A 22,201-nucleotide genomic window follows, 5' to 3' on the forward strand; every position below is an offset into this window, starting at 1 on the left:
TAAGTATTAGAGATGCATTTTGAGGTCAAAATTTATACACAAAACAATTGGATCATGTGGTTACCATTCTATGTTCTTTTTTTTCCTTTTTAAAAGTTTATTTATTTATTTACTTACTTACTTGTTTGGAGAGCATGAGCCAGGGACGAGGGAGAGAGAGAATCCCAAGCAGACTCAGTGCTGACAGCCTGTTCGTGGGCTTGATCCCACAAACTGTGAGCTCATGACCTGAGCCAAAATCAAGAACCAGACTCAGCCACCCAGGCACCCTTGTCATTTTTTCATTAGCCCAGAGGCCCCAAGTAAGTTAGCAGAAAGTATGGCCAACCCCAACTAACTTGCATGCCTTTTCACATATCAAATCTTGTAGGTTTAGCATAATTGCTGAATGATAAAGAGATTGAGATTGAACCTACCCTTATTCCTTTTATGTATTTTCTATATACTTTGTTAAAAAACTTTTTTTAAAAGATTTTATTTTTTAAAATAATTTCTATGCCTAAGATGGAGCTTGAACTCACAACCCCAAGACCAAGAGTCGCATGCTCTACTGACTGAGCCAGCCAGGCACCTCCGTATTTTCTATATACTTTTAATTAAAATCACTCCTATTTATTTATTTTTTAAATTTTTTAATGTTTATTTATTTCTGAGGCAGAGAGAGACAGACAGAGCATGAGTGCGGGAGGGACAGAGAGAGAGGGAGACACAGAATCAGAAGCAGGCTCCAGGCTCTGAGCTGTCAGCACAGAGCCTGACGTGGGGCTTGAACTCAGGGAGTGTGGGATCATGACCTGAGCTGAAGTTGGTTGCTCAACCGAGTGAGCCACCCACGCGCCCCCAAATCACTCCTATTTAAAACAAAATGATTTGGTTAGTACAGGTCTCAAAGTTATTTTACCATTCTAAATAATCCACTTTCTACATGGGAGTAATATTTATTGGACTTAATTATTGACAACTTTACTGATTTGGTAACACTAGCACTAATATAATAAAATCAGCAATGAAAACTCCTACGCTTAATAAAGCAAGAGCCATTTTTTGATTGTTTGAGTTTCTCCACCGTTTTGTGGCAAAGTTCAGGCAGATTTCCTTATTTTACAAGTGAGACACTTTAAGTTGAAAAAAAAAAGTTGGTAGGTATCTAAATTCACAGACTCGTATAATTAGTAATGGAGCCTGGGTCTCAACCATTTGTTTTCCATATAAACACTTCCCAAAAGTATTTTCTTTGAGTTATGTGGCAACAAGATTCTTTGGCAAAGGGCATGCATGGGACAGGTATGGGAAACAAATTCGTACTATAATTCAACCCACTGTGAAGAAAATGACTTGCAAATTATGATACACTGAGTCAAGAGCAAAACCATAAAGGTGAAACTGACTTCTGCTTTTCTTTTCAGTTTTAACTTTGCTTCATTCTGTGGTTCATTTAAGTATGTGATTTTTATTGACCTGCCTATAGAAATAAGTGTACTTTTGATATAAAATACCGTCATCTTACTGTCACGAATCACTAAGACAAAGATAAACAAGCCATCAAAAAAAGTATTCAAACCAATTCAGGGGCCTCCTGCCAAGAATTGTTTGTCTTTCACTTTGTAAAAGTATACGTATCATATATGGATCATTAGTTTTACTTTCTACCTCATTCTGAGGCTATTTGGGGGAAGCATTTATTCTACTAGTGACCACTGTCAAGCTTCACATTTACTTCCATATCATTTAACAAAAACTTTGATGACTTATACTTGCATCTTTGACAAATCTGAGTTTGTCAGGGACCCAGAGATATGTCCTTTACGAAGACTTAGCTGTATAGCCCTTTAGAATTGGAAAACATTTGGCGACTACTAAGAATTTTTACACTTCTTTTTAAAAAAATTTACTGATTAACTGCATTAATTTTTGTTAATGTCAAGATTGAACCTAATGTCCCGAAAGACTGACCTATGGAAGTCATCATGAGATTAATCGGAAAAAAATTTTTACATATTAGATTTTATTTTCCCAAACGCTGGGATCATATCTATTAAATATCCCTTCATGATATTAGTGCCATCATCTATATTCTCCATGCACGTTTCTGACACTGACTTGTGTGTTATGTCTTCCCAGGGGGCTGTTATGCATTCTTACTGCACTGGATCATGGGAAATAGAAACAACGTCACCGTGTTTATTCTCTTGGGACTCTCTCAAAACAAGAACGTTGAAATCCTCTGCTTTATATTATTTTCATTTTGCTACGTCGCCATTTGGATGGGCAATCTGCTCATAATGATTTCCATCACATGCAGTCCACTCATTAACCAACCTATGTATTTCTTCCTTAATTGTCTCTCACTTTCTGACCTTAGCTACACATCAACAGTGACACCCAAACTTCTGATTGATTTGCTGGCAGAGAGGAAGACCATTTCCTACAGTAACTGCATGACACAGCTCTTTATCCTCCACTTTCTCGGAGGCATCGAGATCTTCATCCTCACGGGGATGGCCTATGACCGCTACGTGGCCATCTGCAGGCCCCTGCACTACACGGTCATCATGAGCAGACAGAGGTGCAACACAATCATCACAGCCTGCTGCACGGGGGCATTTCTACACTCTGCCAGCCAGTTCCTTCTCACCATCTTCTTACCCTTCTGTGGCCCCAATGAGATAGACCACTACTTCTGCGACGTGTATCCTCTCCTGAAACTGGCCTGCACTGACACGTACAGAATTGGCGTCTTGGTAATTGTCGATTCAGGTCTGATTGCCTTACTGGCTTTTGTGATTTTGATGGCGTCCTATTTTCTGATTCTGTACACCATCAGGGCTTACCCTGCAGAGAGCCGCGCCAAAGCTCTGTCCACCTGTAGTTCCCATGTGACAGTTGTGATTCTGTTCTTTGTGCCTGTTCTCTTCATTTATATTCGACCAGCCACGACACTTCCAGAAGACAAAGTGTTTGCTCTCTTCTACACCATCATTGCCCCCATGTTCAACCCTCTGATCTACACGCTGAGAAACATGGAGATGAGGGATGCCATGAAGAAAATATGGTTTCGTCATTTGTTCTTGGAAGGGAAGTAACTTCTATGCAAAGAGTTCTAGAATTTCACCTTAGAGCTCCATCCTGACCCTAGAATTAATAAGAAATGACATACAGAGAGTATATAGTGATTGCAAAGCCAGCCTCAGGTTGGAGCTCAGAAACTTTAGCATTTTCAAGACTTCTCCTGATTGGACAATTTTATTATTTTTTAAGATGTTTTTTCTTTTTTTTTAATTTATGTATTATTGGTATACAGTATCCTATTCATTTCAGGTGTACATCACAGTGATTCAATGTTTTTATACATTTTGAAATGATCCCCAGAGTAAGTCTAATTACCATCTGTCACCATACGAAATGAATACAATATTATTGATGATTGGACAGTTTTCATTTATGTTTTTCAATTCATTCTTCCTCCATTCTCCTCAAATACCTGTCCCAAATTCTCCTTAATATGATAGTTTATTGTGAACGTGTAATGAAGCCTTTTCTTCCCTCCTCTGGACTTCCACTGTCACTAAAGTGTACTCCTATTGACAGAAACTAATAAGTCTCCTGGTAGATAAGAACTATAGGTAGATTTTACTCCTGGCATCTCAGAGGAGAGCATAAAAGTAGGTTTTTTGAGCTGAGGGAAATAGGTACATGAGCTGTACAGCGTTCATAAACACTCTTTTGTATGGTATTTGAACTTTATGAAAGGAGCTTATATTTATATTTTCAATGAACAAGATGCTGCTGCTAAGGTAGTCTCACTCTCTTCCTTCCAAAAAGGAAACAGAACATCCTCAACATTCTGGACGAAGTTAATTCCAATGTTAGTTTCCTTTCTAGGTCAGGTTATAATCCTCCCTAGAAAATCTGTAACACTAAGAACAGATTGTAAAATTAGTACATTGCTACATTGCTTCACCTGTCATGAGATAATTCATGATAACTGGCAATGAGATTCTAGTTAACTTTTATACCTTTATTTCTTGTCCTTTCTATTCATTCTTTCCTTTAATTTCAGGTTGACCTTTATTATTGGGGTTCTTTGTCTACTAATGTGAACCAAATCATCATTCCTGATATTCTGTGTCTTTAATGATCTTGTCATTTTTCTTTTAATTTTTTTAAATTAATTTTTACTATTAGCTATGGAACTTTTAAGAGATGCCCTGGGTTCCAGATATTGGTCATCCATGCACCATTGTGTCAAACAAACAAATCGGACCTTATCATCAATACCAATTGCGCCAGCCCCTTTTTGTCTTTTGGTTCCGTAGAGGCAGGAGGAGCCCAAAATGTCCAAGTGACTTCACTTTCCACTTCAATAAAATAATTGTTGTGTTCCCTGATGAAAGCATAACCTCTATAAGTAAAACCTATAAACCTGCTGAGTTGAAAAATGCTGGCACAGGGAGCAAAAAAATTCTATAATGATTTTAGTATAATAATAAAGGAGGTCCTTGCATACACATTCTTTTATTCCATAAAACTCTGTAACTGTTTTTATCATGACTATGGATTGAATAAAATCATATATTGCTTAACACATCCTTAAATATAGAACTCCAGCTTTTCAGCGTGCTGTTTCTGAATTGACACTGTTCAGTAAGCCACTTACTCACTGCTTCTAATCAGTTACTTAAGAGAAATGGGTTATGAATTGTTTGCTAGGGCTACCATAGCAAAATGCCACAGACTGTGTGACTTAAACAAAAATATATTTTTGGGCAGTTCTGGAGTCTGGAAGTCCAAGGTCAAAGTGCTGGCAGGTTGAGTATCTCCAAAGATCTGTGTCCTTGGCTTGTAGATGACTGCCTTCTCTGTGTGGCCTCACATGGTCTTCTCTCTGTGCACAGATATTCCTGGTACTTTTTCTGGGTGTCCAAATTTTCTCTTATAAGGATACCTGTAATATTGGATTAAGGCCCACCCTAAAGGCCTCATTGTAACTTAATTGCCTCCTTAAAGGCCTTATCTCTAAATAATCACATTCTGAGTTACTTGGATTCAGCATATGAATTTTCAAAACCACAGTTCAGTCTATAACAGGGTATGTAGTAGGATCAGTGAATTCCTGTGTATATGTCCCCTACCATGCTTCTTTTTTAATTTTTGTAATGCTTATTTTTATTATTTTGAGAGAGAGAGAGCGCACTGGGGAGGGGCAGAGAGAGAGGGAGACACAGAATTTGAAGCAGGCTTCAGGGTCTGAGCTGTCAGCACAGAGCCCAACATGGGGCTTGAACTCGTGGACTGTGAGATCATGACCTGAGCCAAAGTCAGACGCTTAACCAACCGAGCCACTCAGGTGCCCCTACCATGCTCCTTTTACTCTGAAATAAATTACTTGATCAGAATCAATCCTAAGTGAAATAACGTGGTGGTGAATAAGACATTCCATAAGTCGATGCATTGTGCTGCTTGTACAAGCATTATAAGCAAGAAAGAGGAATCCATATCCAGAATAAGTGTCTATTTATGTGAACACAAATTCTGTTTCTTCCATGTTGGAAGGTTTTCAGTGTAATCCACTTGCTACGACAAGACTGAGTAACTGAGTAGTCTCCCTGAAGAATGTACATGTTGAGCACTCAATGTTGGTGTGACAGACAGTAACTTCTAAAGATGGCCACAGCAGTATTTCCTAATTAGTCCATATGGAGAGACCATATGAGGAATTTTACGGCCAGCAGCTCGTCTGGTGTCTGGGCTCAGAACCAGTGTCAACTGCCAGACATGTAAGTCAAGATGGCCCCAGATGACTTCAGCTGCTAGCTAGTGAGCACCCCTCGCCTTTGAGTTTTGTCATCTGAGACCCAAGACATCATGGAGCATAGCCAAGCCATCCTCACTACGTCTAAATTCCTGATCCGTAGAGTCCAAGTGCATAATAAATTGGTCGTTTTACACCACAAAATCTGGGGTTGTCTTACATAGTCGTAACTACAAAGTAGTCACAGAAGCCAGATGAACCTTCATGAGGTAAATTTCATATTGTTCATCCCTAGCAATAGCATTCGTAGGGATGCTTTCTAGGCCACAATGGCCACTTTAGACCTAGACCAAAGAGTTTGAACTTGTAGCTGGGAATAGAGGATGGCTGAGATCCATGAAACATATAATCTTGTCTACCATCATTGAGAAGTTCCTCTGCAGTAGACACCGACGTGTATGACTCACATTTTGTCCATTCCTATATCCACATCTTCTACTCATGCTTTCTAAATCTCTAAACACCAGTAAAACCATTAACGACTGCCATGAATTGGAACAGATCTATGCCTCTGGTTATCTCTTGGTCTGTACAAAGTAGACAACAAGATGAACTGGCTAAGCTTTTGCCAACTAAGAAGGTCTTCCTTAACCCCTATCATTTTGGGGACATTCATATTCGGGGATTTAATGCTACAACATTCTATTCCAGTTGGTGCCAAGTTTCCATGTAGAACTAAACATAAACAGAGAGAATCATATATTTCCTTTGCAGCCAGCTCCCCATAAAGCTACATGTGCTGACTGAGACAAAAGAGATGAAATCACAGGAAATCTCCTCAACGTTTCCTGAGCCTATCATACCTTAAGGAAATAAACATCATGGCGCCAGGAAATAACTGAGGTGAGGTTGTTATATAATCCCCAGGCCATGGGACTCTCTGCTACTCTGGAAAGGAGTAAGAAGCAGATTCTGCTTGTACAGAGGTTTCAGGGCATGTGGGTGCTCAAAATTCTCAGATTCAACCCCAAACATCACTATCTTAGCTTGCAGTTTCATTTTCCTTTTTTAGGGTTCTGTTGTTGACTTAAGAGACCATAAAGGCTGTACTTTTCTGTTCCCTTGACAGCCCGCCCTGCTGTGCTTGTGATCGAATCCTTCATTTTCCTCAGGGTCTGTGTTTTGTCTTCTGGAGACCAGAGCTACGACAGAAAACCTCTCATCCTGATAAGTTGTGTAGGTGAAGTAATAGCTACTCTATACTTTATATAAGGTTTCTGATACCAACAACAGAAGGCGGGCCATTTCACAATCCTTATAATTTTGTGCTTCTCACACCACACACCTTTCAAGCTCCACAGACATTGTGAATCCCAATACATCAATGATGTTTGTGGAAAATCACTAATTTTTTTTTTTTTGCATGGAAAATAAGAAAAATGTTCTCTTCAAATATAAGGTCAAAATTGTTAATAGCAGAAGCATTATAAGAGTTTTCTCTCAAATTACTAATTTATATGTTCTTCCACTTAATAACTATTTTTTTCTACAGATAGGAATAACTAGCTTGTATGGTGTTCAGTCTTATTCAGACTATGGCTGCTCCAATACAACCAAATTCCTCACTTTTTTTCTAAATTAGTCAGCATACTTTTCTTCTCCAATCCTGACCACAACCTATGCATCATTTTCAGACACATTCAGTCTGCCCCAATTCTTTACTCATATTTTGCACCCAGAAAGTCCCCAGTTACGCTTTGCATAACCTACAATTGACCCTTGAATAATGTGGGGATTAGGGATGTGCACAACTTTTGGCCCCACATCCCCTCAAACTTAACTACTAATAGCCTACTGTTGCCTCGAAGCCTTACCAATAACAGGAACAGTCAATTAGCACATAATTTTGTATGTTATACATGTTACATATGTTATATACTATATTATTATAATAAAGTCAGCTAGCTAATAGGGAAATCCTAAGGAAGAGAAAATACACTTATAGTATTGTAATATATTTATTGAAAAAAAATCCGCATATAAATGAACTCACATAGTTCAAGCCCATGTTGTGCAGGTGTCGACGGTACTATGACCTGTAGCTCAAGCTTCACTTCGTTATGCACCATTTTCTAGCTATTTTGACCATGCTTTCCATTGTATATACCTTTTTAATTGATTTCCTGGATTACAAAAACATCCTTTTTATTTTAGAGGAACATTTTCTAAGTTTTATTTAGCACAAATCCTCATTGTGGTATTTGTAGGAGAAAGTACTATAAAGTTACGCCTGCTCTCAGAGTTAAATATGTGGAAAATGGTTGCCAAAGCGGAGGCTAGAGGAAGAAGTAGGGCCATTGGGATGTTCAGTAGGACACAAGAACCTTGCCACCCACTGTTCCATCAATTTCTTCTGCACTAAGGCAGACTTCAAATCCTGGCCTTAGGCTTCTTCTGCATTTTCTAGTTCAACCTCTGTAAAGACGTTACATTATTCCCTACTGTTTCCTCAGAACGTGTTTCAAAAAAAGCACATAATTTATTGTCTATCAGTATTGGATAGAGGTGAATTCTTGGTTTGTGCTCAAATTCCTCAGGGTATAAAAAGTTCTTAACCATGGCATAACTATTTTTTTAAGTACTGAAAAGGAATTAAGTCATTTTCAGCTGTCCATTGGCCAACTTTTCTTTTGGGAAATGTCTTACCCCATAAAAAAATGAGAGGGAGGTCTGGGGCTGTAATCTCCCAGGTAATCTAGTTTAAATAACACTTGGAAATTAAACAGCATTATATATACAGGTCCAATGCTGAAACCAACGAAGAGGCACCTTTTGAGTAGAAAACACACAAGAGCATTTTTCAACATAAATGCCAATGATGATTTTATTTCCTTTTAGTTTCAAAAATCAGGAGAAAATGATTCTCTTTATAAGAGAAATAGGAAAGTCCCAGAACCAGGACTTACATGGGCTGCTCGTGTGATGAAATTCATTAATCTTCAGCAGCAAAATTAAGCATTTATTTTGATCGTGTTGAAAACACCAAATGCCACCTTTTACTCAGAGATAAAGAAATTTGTCCAATGAGATAATCGCCTGGTAAGTAAAATTCCAACCACTTTATAATAAAAAAAAAAACCATGACTTTCAAACTTTACAAAGCTTATATATACAGCATAAATTAAATTTTTATCTATAAGTATGCTGATTTTATAGGCTCATTTCCCTCTTCAAGTTTTGTAAATATTTTCTATAGCAACTTTCTGTTACATTAGTACTGAATTCAGTGAATGATTGTGACTATATCCCTGAGAAAACTTTGGAGCTGTTGTAAAAAAGTTAGCTCAACCTTGATTTCTTGAGTGAGGCAACTTGGTTACAGAAAGAAATAACCAAAAAGGTAATATGCCCCTGGAATAATTCTAAGAATAATTTGAGCTTGACAGCCAAATTATCAGTATCCAAAATCATTTATTTTAAAAATCAAAATATTCTTAAAATTAGTCTTCAGAAGCTATCAATATTTTATCCAAAATTTAAAGAGGCTTGGTTTCCTTTTGGCAAAAGAGAGATAATGAAAGAGTCACTGGGCCTCTTAGGATCAACGATTAATACAAGTGGAAGATTTAGAACTACCTGTAAAGTATGGTAAGCACTAAATAATATTAGATATTGTCATTATTTCTCTTTTACGTCTGCGAAGGACTCTACTAATAATAGCAATCTATTTGATATAAATTGTAATAGCTTACATTTTTATCTATTAACATTTTAGTGTACTTTTGTTTATTTTTCCCCATTATATATTGGGTACCTAATCCATACATAATGATTTGAGGGAAAAAATGTGAAAGAGAAAAAAATTAATGCCTGTTGCATACTTTGTACCTGATTATTCAACCTACACAATTATGGAACATTGATGTTAGGAATGCCCATGTTAAAGAAGGAAAAACTGCCAGACGAGTTAATTACCTTACTCCAGACCATATGGCCAGATCTCTAGCCTGGTTTTGTGTAAATCCAAAATGAATCCACTGAGTGTAATATTAAATTATCAAGGGTAAGAAGAATACAAGGCACTGTCATTGCCTGTCTGATGAACTGCCTTGAATCAATGTAATGAAAATTAATTTCCTGGATGTTCAAATTTAAATTTTAATAATGAGATAAATGGAAGTATTTCAGGGAGGCTTAATGAGGTAAAGATTTCCACAGGTTTAAAGACCCAGCAGTTGTATACATTTTTCAGTGCTCATCAAAATAATCCCCTTTGCCCATTTCGCCCATCTCCCCACCCATCTCTCCTCTGGCCACCACCAGTTTGTTCACTGTATTTAAAATTCTGAGGTTTCGGGGCGCCTGGGTGGCTCAGTCGGTTAAGCGGCCGACTTCAGCTCAGGTCATGATCTCACGGTCCAAGTCCCGCGTCAGGCTCTGTGCTGACAGCTCAGAGCCTGGAGCCTGTTTCAGATTCTGTGTCTCCCTCTCTCTGACCCTCCCCCATTCATGATCTGTCTCTCTGTCTCAAAAATAAACGTTAAAAAAAATTTAAAAAAAAAATAAAATTCTGAGGTTTCTGTTGTTTTTTTTTTTTGTCTCTTTTTTCTTTGTTCATTTGTTTGGTTTCTTAAATTCCACAGATGAGTGAAATCATATGGTATTTGTCTTTCTCTGACTGACTTATTTCACTTAGCATTATATATTCTATGTCCTTCTATGTTGTTGCAAATGGCAAGATTACATTCCTTTTTATGGCTGAGTAATATTCCATTGCACACACACACACACACACACACACGTGTGTGTGTGTGTGTGTGTGTGTGTGTGTGTGTGTAAAATCACATCTTTATCCATTCATTTACTGTTGGGCACTTGAGTTACTTCCATAATTTGGCTATTATAAATAATGCAGTAATAAATATAGGGGTAAAATATTTGCAAAAGAGTGGTTTTTAAGTGTGGGTATGACATAGAAAACCATAATTTTAGAGATTAATTTAGCATGGTATATTGAATAAACTAAAAAGAGACAAAGAGTTATTAAAATAGAGGTGGAATATCTCTGTCACACAAGGTGACTAGCCTGGGTGCTGTTATAGGACCCTTTGCTATCAGAAAGGAGAGAGGACTAAGGACAGGGGGAACCTGAAATATATCCTCCAACAAGTGCCTTAAAGTATCTATTAGTTGCAAAAAAGGACAGGAAACACAGTCTGTTACCCCCTACATCCTTTAAAAAAAGGATACGTTCCTTTTTTTTTTTCAAAATCAAGGAATCAATTAGTGACAGAAACTTGAGTTCTTTAAAAAACATTGGTATAGTTCTTACATTTTAAGATAAGAGAAAAAGAGTCTAGGTAAGGGTTGGATTTTATGGCCTACAAATTAGTAAAGCAAAGCAAGTTTAAATACAAAAAAATGTATCTCAGCCCCTACACTAGCTCTTTGACTGTATGTAAAATTGGGATTAAAATATCCTTGCTCCTATTTGAGATAAGTCTGTTGAGGCTAATGCTTCCTACACAAGCAGGTAGGTTGTACCTTCCAGGATTTTTATAGATTTTTTTGCAGAATTGAAGAAGATGAGGTGACTGAATCAATTAGGAAGGGCCAGCTTTCATTTTTTTTATTTGTATTTCATATATTTATTGTGTGCATATTTGTAAAAGTGGAGAATATTTATGTAATGTTTCCATACTTAAAGCTAAGTTTAAATGGCCGAGTTCCATGTTCTTCCTGAAATTTATTTTGCTTTTCTACACGTCACCACCATGAGGGCCAGGACCTTTCACATCTAATCCTAAAGTCCATTACACTACACGGTAGGAACTCAAAAAATATTTGTCAAAGAAAGAAATACAGTATTCATCTCTCTTTTTGTACACACCATCTTGAAACCCTTACTACGTGCAATTGATTTGAAACTTTGAAAAGCTCCATGTAGTATAGAGAAGGGAAGTGTCTTTTCTTTGACTTTTTTATTTTATGTGATTATTTTATGAAAGTTTTATTTCAATTAACAGATGAGAGAAAGGAGGAACCGGGGGAAGTGAAGAAACCCAGCTATGGTCATAGCTTGTGCTATGTGTTTGCGCCAAATGAGTCCTTCCAGCTCCTGATACGAGGTTCTCTCTCTAAGCCACATAAGCCTGAAATCGGGATGTTGTAAATCTAAAATTCAGCGACTTTAATATTAACAAGGGAGGCATTGTAAATAATATGAAGGAGTTGGGAATGTAAGTTCTTTTTTTTTAATTTTTTAATGTTTATTTATTTTTCAAGGAGACAGAGTGTGAGAGGGGGAGGGATAGAGAGAGAGGGAGACCCAGGATCCGAAACAGGCTCCAGGCTCCGAGCTGTCAGCACAGAGCCCGACGCGGGGCTCGATCTCATGAACCCGCGATATCGTGACCTGAGCCCAAGTCGGACGTTTAACCGACTGAGCCCCCCAGACTCCCGGAAATGTAAGTTCTAATTTAAACAGCACGTTTATGAATTCTTTGGGTATCTGATGATGCGTTGGAGAATTGTCACAAAGAAACGTTCGGCTGGGGCAAACAAGGGAACCAGGGAGTCATTGAATTTTTGCCCAGTTTGCCAGTTTGAGATTTAGTTAACGTGAAAGATCAACAGAGACAGAAAGGCAGTGTTTCAAACTATCTTGCTTGTTAATTAATGAAATTTTTCTACTCATTTTTTTTTTTCTTATGAAAACCATGTTTTTCTTCAAGGCTGTATGAAGAAAAGTATTAAAAATGAGCTTAGATTCTTGGAAAGGACTAATGGTAAGCTTTAACTACAGAGGCACGTTGGCAAATTCATTGAAAATAAACAAAAGAAAATAAGAAAACAAAAAAGGGGCATCTGGGTGGCTCGGTCAGTTAAGCGTCCAACTTCAGCTCGGGTTGTAATCTCACAGATCATGGGTTCCAGCCCCACATCGGGCTCTGTGTTGACAGCTCAGAGCATTGAGCCTGCTTGGGATTCTGTGTCTCCCTCTCTCTCTGCCCCTCCCCCACTCACACTCTGTAAATAAACATTTAAAAGAATTAAAAAAAAGAAAATAAGCATATTCACTATTTATTTTATTTTATTTTTTTTTTGTTTTAAAAATTTTTTTTAACGTTTTTATTTTTGAGACAGAAAGAGACAGAGCATGAGCAGGGGAGGGTCAGAGAGAGAGGGAGACACAGAATCTGAAACAGGCTCCAGGCTCTGAGCAGTCAGCACAGAGCCCGATGCGGGGCTCAAACTCACATACCGCGAGATCGTGACCTGAGCCGAAGTCGGACGCTTAACCCACTGAGCCACCCAGGCGCCCCGCATATTCACTATTTAAATTAAAGCTATTTTAAAAATATCTTCTATATATTTTTTCTGATTATAGGAATACTGAGAATATATGTAATAGCCTGAAAAATGGTCCTTGGGATGCACTTTTTATGGAATCGTCATTATTTCTACAAGAAATAATTCAGTCACCTTAAAAATATAAGAAAAATGGTGAAATCATGATTTATTCATGCAATCTTTCATTTATTAAAAAAATAATGATTGAAGTCCAGTATGTGTCTAGCAACTGCCATTCATGCCTGTTTGAATTGCTCTAGCATAGCGTGTGTGTCTCAATATTAAGTATTTAATTCTTTTTTTTTTTCATCTATTTCCGTCAAAAGACATGTCACAGCCACTTGCTCCTCAGCTGGTATCATATTTTCTTTATTGCTGGCTATACTGTTGATAAATATTAAATGGTTCCAACCCAGAGTCAGGACTTAGAGTGAGACAAATGAGTTACTCATCTTGTGTGCAAACAGCTCAATAATGAAGATAGTAAGATTTTTATGCAGTATTTAAAAAATGCAAATTCCACCATTAAAAAAAACCCAGAATTCTAAGAATTCTATTTATTTATTTTTCCAAGTTTGTTTTAAGGAATTCCAGCTGGCTAACATACACGTAATATTAATTTCAGGTATAGAATTTAGTGATTCAACCCCCCACCCCCTTCCAAAAAAAAAAAAAAACCCCGGAATTTTAAATAAAGACAGGATTCTATCTTACAATTGTGTAATTCACCTCACTTGCTTGGATTCCAGCCTGGCTATTTCAAGCCATCAAGCAGATGAGTTACTCCAGGAAAAGAAATGCATCCCCTCTAAGCTCACCTTTTGCATCTTCTACATAAGATGTCTGTGCATCTTTGTTTATGACATGAGCAAGTATGACCATTAATATTATTCCTTTTCACTCTACAAAGTAACCTGATCTGTTAAATTATATGTTAAGCCTATTCATAAAAGCTTAGAAGTACTTTAAAATGTACTATAGGAAGCTGATGAGATAAATGAATTTATTTTTACAACACTCATTTGAATCCACACCATGCTCAGTCAATATTTCCCATGAGGACTTGTCATTTTTCTTTTTTTCAGGAAAACCTGTTGAGACTTAACTGCATTAGACCATGGAAAATATGAACAACGTCACTGAATTTGTTCTGTTGGGACTTTCCCAGAACAAGAAAATTAAAAACTTGTGCTTTCTACTATTCTTATTTTGTTACATAGCTATTTGGATGGGAAACTTGCTCATAATGATTTCTATCACATGCAGCCCGCTAATTGACCAACCTATGTATTTCTTCCTTAATAACCTTGCACTCTCAGATCTGTGTTATACCTCAACAGTGACACCCAAGCTAGTCACCGACCTGCTGGCAGAAAGTAACATGATTTCTTATACTAGCTGTATGGCACAGCTTTTTGCCATGCATTTCTTTGGGGGGATTGAAATCTTTATCCTCACAGCAATGGCCTATGACCGCTACGTGGCCATCTGCAAGCCCCTGCACTATACCATCATCATGAATAGGCAGAGGTGTTATACCATAGTCACTGCTAGCTGTACCGGGGCATTTCTGCATTCTTTTTTCCAGTGTCTCCTTACCATCAATTTACCTTTCTGTGGCCCCAATGAAATAGATCACTACTTCTGTGATGTGTATCCTTTGCTGAAACTGGCCTGCACAGACACCTACCGAGTTGGGATCCTAGTGGTTGCCAACTCAGGCATGATGGGCTTGGTGACCTTTGTGGTCTTGGTGCTGTCTTACTTGTTGATTTTATACACCATCAGGGCTTACCCTGCAGAGAGCCGCACCAAAGCACTTTCCACTTGTAGTTCCCACATCACAGTTGTTGTTCTGTTCTTTGTGCCTGTTCTCTTCATTTACATTAGACCAACCACAACTTTCCCGGAAGACAAAGTGTTTGCTCTCTTCTACACCATCATTGCCCCCATGTTTAACCCTCTCATTTACACATTCAGAAACGTGGAGATGAAGACTGCCTTGAGAAAAGTGTGGTGCCAGAAACTATGTTTTATTGGAAGGCAAATCATCTGAAAGGCATTTTCCCTCCTCATTACATATCTTACTTACGTGACATTCATTGTCTTGAAAAACCGTGAACTCTGCTCTAAGAAAAATAAGCATAGACATCGGTGTCAGTGATATTCTCTCTACTTAAGTTCATTAAACCATGAATTTTGCTCTAGGAAATGTAAGCATAGACATTGGGGTGACTGCATTAATATAATAATTTACCTTGAAATACTTTCTTTTTTCTTTATTGTTTCTTATTTTTATTTTTCCCTTGTAATCTGAGTCCTCATTTCCTTGCTGAAGTTCCGTTACACTTTTCTTTGATATATTTTTCCTTTGGATTCTGTCCATAAGTTGCTAACTGAAAGTCCCCTTTTCTAATCTCCCTATACTTTGGATTCATGAATGAAATCTTCAGATGTACATAAACTGCAATCCTATTAATCAGCCCAGACATAAACGGTCCTCCCTGTGTTCTCATCAAAAAGGAGCATCAGAAACTTAGAATCATGTTTTCCACTTAGCTCTTTAGTTTCCATATTCATTGCAACAATTTAAAAAGCAAATACTATTTAAATAGGGTCTAAGGAATAAAAACATTATTTATGTAAGGAATAATGGTTGTATAAAAACCCGAAGAGTTTTTCTAAAATGACTTAATTAGATCACTTAAAAATCACAGCATTTTAATAATTACAGAAATACTTGCTATAAAAATCCTCTTTATATTGTAATAAAAAAGTGGTATTGGTAATAAATAAGGTAGCTACATAACTCATTCTCCAAACTGAGCCTCATTTGAGTGTAAAATGGGGGTCTACTGATACTTGTGCTGACACAGCAGACATAAAATGAGATTGCACCAGGAGAGTAGGATGTTTGGCTACTTTTAAATGAGATGTATGGATGCCTTAGACAGAAAGGCTAGCGGCAGTTACACTGTAGAATCTCCACTTAATATTACTTGGGGCCAATGTGACTGTAAAAACCAATATAAATTCTGGCATTGAAACTGCCTGTTTCAACATGCTTAATTTATTTAATTTAAGAATATGCTTAAATTTATTTTTTCCATTGCCATCAGAACAAAAACTATAAATTTCCAATTTCTATAGAGCATCTATAGCTCTGGATATCCATTGATGTCTGCAGAATTGAAAAGTTCTTCAAATAATTGAAGTAAATAACTGTTTTTGTCTTAATTATTTAATGAAGTCAGACACATTGGACATCATGAAAGTGGAACAAACATTATATTGCACAGCTTAGGGGGGAAATGAACAGAGACTGAATATATAAACAAATACATAAATAGAGCAGCAAAAAAAAAAAAGTCATAGCACAGTGTACAATGGAAAATTTTAGGGAGTTCAAATGGAAAGATATGATTGGTTGTTAACCAACTTGAATTTAAATAAGTAAATTTAAAATAAAAAATAAACTTTAATTCTCTGAAAAAAAAAATGACTGGAGAGCTGTCTTCAGAAAGGGCATGTTTGTAAAGGTATTAAAATTTTAAGAGAATTGTTACTACAGCAATTGATAAACTAACTGGATCTTTAGTGAAATTCTTATGCAGCCTACATCATGACACATGTCAGTTTATACGAGTTCATTAAAGGCAACTCTTGGAGTAGTAAGACAACTATTAACAAATGCTTTATTTTTAACACTTGATTTTGGTTCAAACTCTTAAATTTATTGTCTAATGAAAATTATTTTTGATTATATGTAACTATTATTACAAAGGAAAATAATAGCAGAGATGACAATTATGATTCAAGTGGTGTCTTATAACACTCAAAATAAAAAAGAAAATATGACATTAGCAACATAATTAAGCATGTAAATGAATAATATCTTCCTACATGAGAGACCCTGGAAAGACAACTAGTCTTCCCTCCTCTTTTTCTTCTTCTGTAAAATGGAGATAATAGTAACTGCCTCATAAGGTAATTATAAAAATGGAAGGATATGAGTATTGTTCTTAGAAAAGAAACTGCTCAAAATAATTTTTATTGTTGTTATTATCCCCTAGCATCTGTAAATTAATTTCTGTGGAACATTCAAATTAAAACATTTTAACATAAATATTTGATTTTATACTTTGAAATTTTTATTTTAGAATTATAAGCATAATGATTTTTGTGACTTACATGTGTAAGTAACATTATAATAAAGCATGATTTCAGTCAACACAAGTTATTTTTGAGGATCTTTTTCTTAAAAAGCTCTAAAACTGAGGCTCCTTGGTGGCCCGGTCAGTGAAGCGTCAGACTAGATTTTGGCTCAGGTCTGTAACTCACAGTTCGTGAGTTCGAGCCCCACATCAGGCTCCATGCTGGCAGTGTGGAGCCTGTTGGGGATTCTCTCTCTCTCTCTCTGCCCTCCTCAGTTCTCTCTGTCTGTCTCTCTCTCTCAGTAAATAAATAAAAATTAAAAAAAAAAAGCTCTAAAACTTTAATTTTGAATTAATTATCTAATTATTGGCTTTATTTTACAGATGAGTAAACTGAAATTTAGAGGTTAAAATTTTTCTAAGCATCAAACTGGAACCTAAAGAGGCAATTACATAGTTTGGTAAAGAAAAGACTTTTGGGGTGCCTGGGTGGCTCAGTCAGTTAAGAGTCCGACTTTGGCTCTGGTCATGATCTCAAGGTTCCATGAGCTCAAGCCCTGTGTCAAGCTCTATGCTGACAGCTCAGAGCCTGAAACCTGTTTCAGATTCTGTGTCTCCTTCTCTCTCTTTCTCTCTCTCTGAGCCTATTTCAGATTCTGTGTCTCCTTCTCTTTCTCTCTCTCTGAGCCTATTTCAGATTCTGTGTCTCCTCTCTCTTTCTCTCTCTCTCTCTCTCTCTCTCTCTCTCTCTGTCTCAAAAAGAAATACATATTATAAAATTTTTAAAAAAATAAAAATAAAAATAAATTATCGTATAAATTGATGTCAACAGTCAAAGTTTATCAGGCTTGCCAGCAAGAGGGAAATTTTCACAGTAGCCAGATCAAGATTTCACTTTTTTTTCTCTTTTTTTTTTGATGTTTATTTATTCTTGAGAGAGAGTGTGAGTGGGGGGAGGGTCAGAGAGGGGGACAGAGGATCCAGGATCCATAGCAGGTTCTGCGTTGACAGCAGCAAGCCTCATGGAGGGCTGGAACTCATGACCATGAGATGGTGATCCGAGCTGAGATCGTGACCTGCACCAAAGTCAGATGCTTAACCGATGCAACCACCCAGGTGCCCAAGAGTTCACTCTTGATGGTGTCATGTATAAAAGAAAAGGTAGAAGGGGTGCCTGGGTGGCTCAGTCAGTTAAGCATGGGACTCTTGGCCTCAGCTCAGGTCTTGATCTCAGGGTCATGAGTTTAAGCCCTGTGTTGGGTTCCACACTGGGTTTGAAGCCTACTTAAAAAGAACAAAAAAAAAAAAAAAAGAAAAGGAAAGGAAAGGAAAGAAAAAGACAAGGAAAAGAAGAGGAAAAGAAAAGTAAAGAAAAGAAAAGAAAAGAAAAGAAAAGAAAAGAAAAGAAAAAAAGTAGAAGACGACGGAGTCAGGATTTTCAGACTAGATACAACTGAGGAATGCCTTGTTTAAAACAAAACAAAACAAAACAAAACAAAACAAAACAAAACAAAACAAAACAAAAAACCACATAGTTGGGTGAGTGAATCCAACTTCTCCAAAGATACACTTCTTTCCATTAACTTTCATCAGAGAACTGCTTCAACATTCCATTCCCTTGTACTTGCTGACTCACTCTATCATTTATTTATCATTTATCCATCATCTTTCTCTCTCTTTTTCCTATCAGCATCCCCTACCTATCCCATCAGTAAACCTGCTCTATATTTTATATGAAATATTATTTTAGGATTATTTTAAACTTGAATTTAGATAGTAAGTGAAAATCTTTTACTTTGAAAAGGTCCTTAGTTTTGAGAGATTTATATTTTCTTCCTTCCTGCAGTACAAGTAGTTGTGGTTACTCCTTGATTATATATATTTTATGTCAAACCAGTTAAAATAGCCTGAATTCAGCCATACTAATCTTTGCTACCCATACACATTTTGGAGTATCTTGTCTGGATGATTGGATCCAGGGTAGAATCCTGTCTTGTCTGGATGAAGCCAGAATATTTAGAAGTAGAAAAATAAGCAGAGAAGGTACATATCAGAAGTATCTAATGTCTAAGTAGGTCATTAAGCCATGAAGGTGGTTCCTATAAGGGATGAGAAGCAGAGCTATGTGATAAGATATTTATAAATTCATTCAATAAATATTTATTGAGCTCCTATATGTGATATAGACTTTGCTGGCTACTAGGAAATTAGCAGTAAAATAAATACGATATGCCCTTACTTTCATGGAACTTAAAATTTAGCAAAGCAAGAAAACAAGGGAAGCACACCCGGAAAGGAATATGAAAGAGTAATCCACTGATGGCGTTTTGCTGTTTAAGGCTTGCCTTTTGCATGTTGTGACTGATTTTGCCATTGGCAAAGAAACAGAGAAAGGGGGTGTGTGATGAGATGATACCCATTTACATTTAAAGATGACGAGCCTTCAAATCATTGACTTCCCTTTCCAAAACCTTGCACCGCACCAAACTTTCCTTATGGCATTTTTCATCTCTGTGTTTCTAAGTGTGTAGATAAGAGGATTGAGCATGGGGACAATAATTGTGTAGAAGAGTGTGAACACTTTATCTTCCGGTAAAGTTGTGGCAGGTCGAATGTAAACAAAGATGACAGGTGCAAAAAACAGGATCACAACCGTGATGTGGGAGCTGCAGGTGGAAAGTGCCTTGCGGCGGTTCTCTGCAGAATATGCTCTCACATTGCACAATATCATGAAGTAGGAGGCCATCAAAACCACAAAGATCCCCAGTCCCATCAGGCCGGAATTGGCAATGACTAAGAAACCAATTTTGTGTGTATCAGTGCAGGCCAGTTTCAACAAAGGATATACATCGCAGAAATAGTGATCTATTTCATTGGGGCCACAGAATGGCAGAAAAATTGCAAGAAGAAACAGGCCAATGGAATGCAGAAACCCACCTGCACATGATGCTCCGAGAATTGAGTTACATCGTTGTCTACTCATGAGGATGGCATAATGGAGTGGTTTGCAGATGGCCACATAGCGGTCGTAGGCCATTCCTGTGATGATGCAGACCTCGACCCCCCCAAAGAAGTGTGTGGTAAACAGCTGTGTCATGCAGTTATGATAGGAAATGAACTTCTTCCCTGTCAGTAAGTCAGTCATTAGTTTGGGTGTCACAGTGGAGGTGTAGAGGAGGTCTGAGAGGGCAAGGTAATTAAGGAAGAAGTACATGGGCTGGTTAATTAGCTGACTGTAGGTGATAGAAGCCATAATAATCAGATTCCCCAGCCAGATAGCGAGGTAACAGAGTAAGAAAAATAAAAAGCAGAGGATCTGGACTTTCTTATTCTTAGAAAGTCCCAGGAGAATAAATTCAGTAACATTATTCCTATTTTCCATGATCCGATGCTCCAGAAAGGTATCTGAGAGGACAAAAGTAATGAAGCAAATAATTGATGAGACAATGGAAATCTAATATTCAATTAAAATGGCCTGATGCATATTTTAAGACCTTAGCCATTTGGAGATCCACTGAAATCACTCATTCATTTAACAAAATCCTTTTAAATATCTAGTGCCAATACTCGTCCAAGAACTTTGGATAGCATGGTGAATTAAACAAAGTCCGAGTTTTTGTGTAGTTTACATCCTTTTGTGAGAAGACAGGAAATTATGCTCCCTAAGAATAAAAGCGGGATATCTAATAGTGTTAAGTATTTATTCAAGTACTAAGTCAAAGTATACGTATTAATGTAAATAGCGTTACGTGTTAATTTCATCAATGTTAAGTAAACATAATGCATAATTTTAGGAGGTAAACTGGAGAATTTACTTGAACAGATGGTTTCTAATGAGTCACAAAAACGGTGGGAGGGCATGTGAGTGATTTATATAATGCATATAATGTTAAATAGATACTAACTAAAAAAAACTGGGGTCGCTTGGGTGGCTCAGTCGGCCAAGTGTTCTACTTCAGCTTAGGTTAGGTCATGATCTCATGGCTTGTGAGTTTGAGCCCCGCCTCTGGCTCTGTGCTGACAGCTGAGAGCTTGGAGTCTGCTTCGGATTCTGGGTCTCCCTCTTCCTCTGCCCCTCCCCTTGTGCTCTGTCTCTCAAAAATGAATAAACATTTTAAAAAATTAAAAAAAAAAAAAGAAACAACTGGCAAGTACACAGTTTGCTAGAGGCTTAAAGGAATAACAATACAGGACTAGAAATGACCATTAATCCACTAATCAAGTAATTCATGATAGAACTAAAGAGGAAGTTATTTTTCTAATTTGCCCTGTAGTTTTGAGGGGTTTATAAGAGAAAATAAGTATAGAAATTACTCCATGAAATTTTTGTATTACTTAAGAGTTCTTTGTAGCATAATGTAGCTACGTTCTGCTTTTCCTATTTCTTTCTCTTGCAGGATTATAAGAAAACCAACCTTACTTTTAAAACTTTCTTGTTGGTTCAGTAATTTTTATTTTATTCTTTTAAATGCTTATTTATTTATTTTGAGAGAGAGAGAGAGAGAGAGAGAGAGAGCACCCGAGCAGGGGAGGGGCAGAGAGAGAGGGAGAGAGAGAATCCCAAGCAAGCTCCATGCTGTCAATGCAAAGCCTGATGTGGGGCTCAATCTCATGAACCATGAGATCAGGACATGAGCCAAAATTGGGTTGGCTCTGGGTCAGTAATTTTTAAATGAATTAAAACATGTTTATACATCACTGATATCTTCTGCTTTTCTGTTAAATTGGATGTATTCTACTACAAGAGAAATTAAACTTAACAATAATTAAGAGCCATGTAGTTGAAAAATATTAACTTTAGAATTAATACTTAGGAGTCAACGGTGCTTCCTTATAAGAAATATATATCCAAAGTGCAAACATTCTTTAGTTTATATCAAGTTATGTTATATCCAAGATAAATTAATTTAAATATTTAAGTAAATTATTAACAATGGCTATT

General features: G+C 37.1%; 3 protein-coding genes across 3 annotated transcripts; 2 read left to right on the top strand and 1 right to left on the bottom strand.

Moving 5' to 3' along the window:
- The first annotated feature begins 2,153 nt into the window (after positions 1 to 2,153).
- On the top strand, positions 2,154 to 3,083 carry LOC122200415 (olfactory receptor 4P4-like). Its single transcript, XM_042905994.1, has one exon. It carries the CDS (start codon positions 2,154 to 2,156, stop codon positions 3,081 to 3,083), a length of 930 nt encoding a protein of 309 aa, XP_042761928.1.
- An 11,139-nt stretch (positions 3,084 to 14,222) lies between these two features.
- Positions 14,223 to 15,161, top strand: LOC122200449 (olfactory receptor 4P4-like). The gene has a single exon (XM_042906046.1). The coding sequence runs from the start codon at positions 14,223 to 14,225 to the stop codon at positions 15,159 to 15,161; it is 939 nt and encodes a 312-aa protein (XP_042761980.1).
- Positions 15,162 to 19,702: 4,541 nt separating this feature from the next.
- LOC122201305 (olfactory receptor 4P4-like) lies at positions 19,703 to 20,641 on the bottom strand. The gene has a single exon (XM_042907189.1). The coding sequence runs from the start codon at positions 20,639 to 20,641 to the stop codon at positions 19,703 to 19,705; it is 939 nt and encodes a 312-aa protein (XP_042763123.1).
- Between the last annotated feature and the right edge of the window lie 1,560 nt (positions 20,642 to 22,201).

The sequence above is a fragment of the Panthera leo genome, chromosome D1, assembly GCF_018350215.1.
Source record: "Panthera leo isolate Ple1 chromosome D1, P.leo_Ple1_pat1.1, whole genome shotgun sequence".
Classification (NCBI taxonomy): domain Eukaryota; kingdom Metazoa; phylum Chordata; class Mammalia; order Carnivora; family Felidae; genus Panthera; species Panthera leo.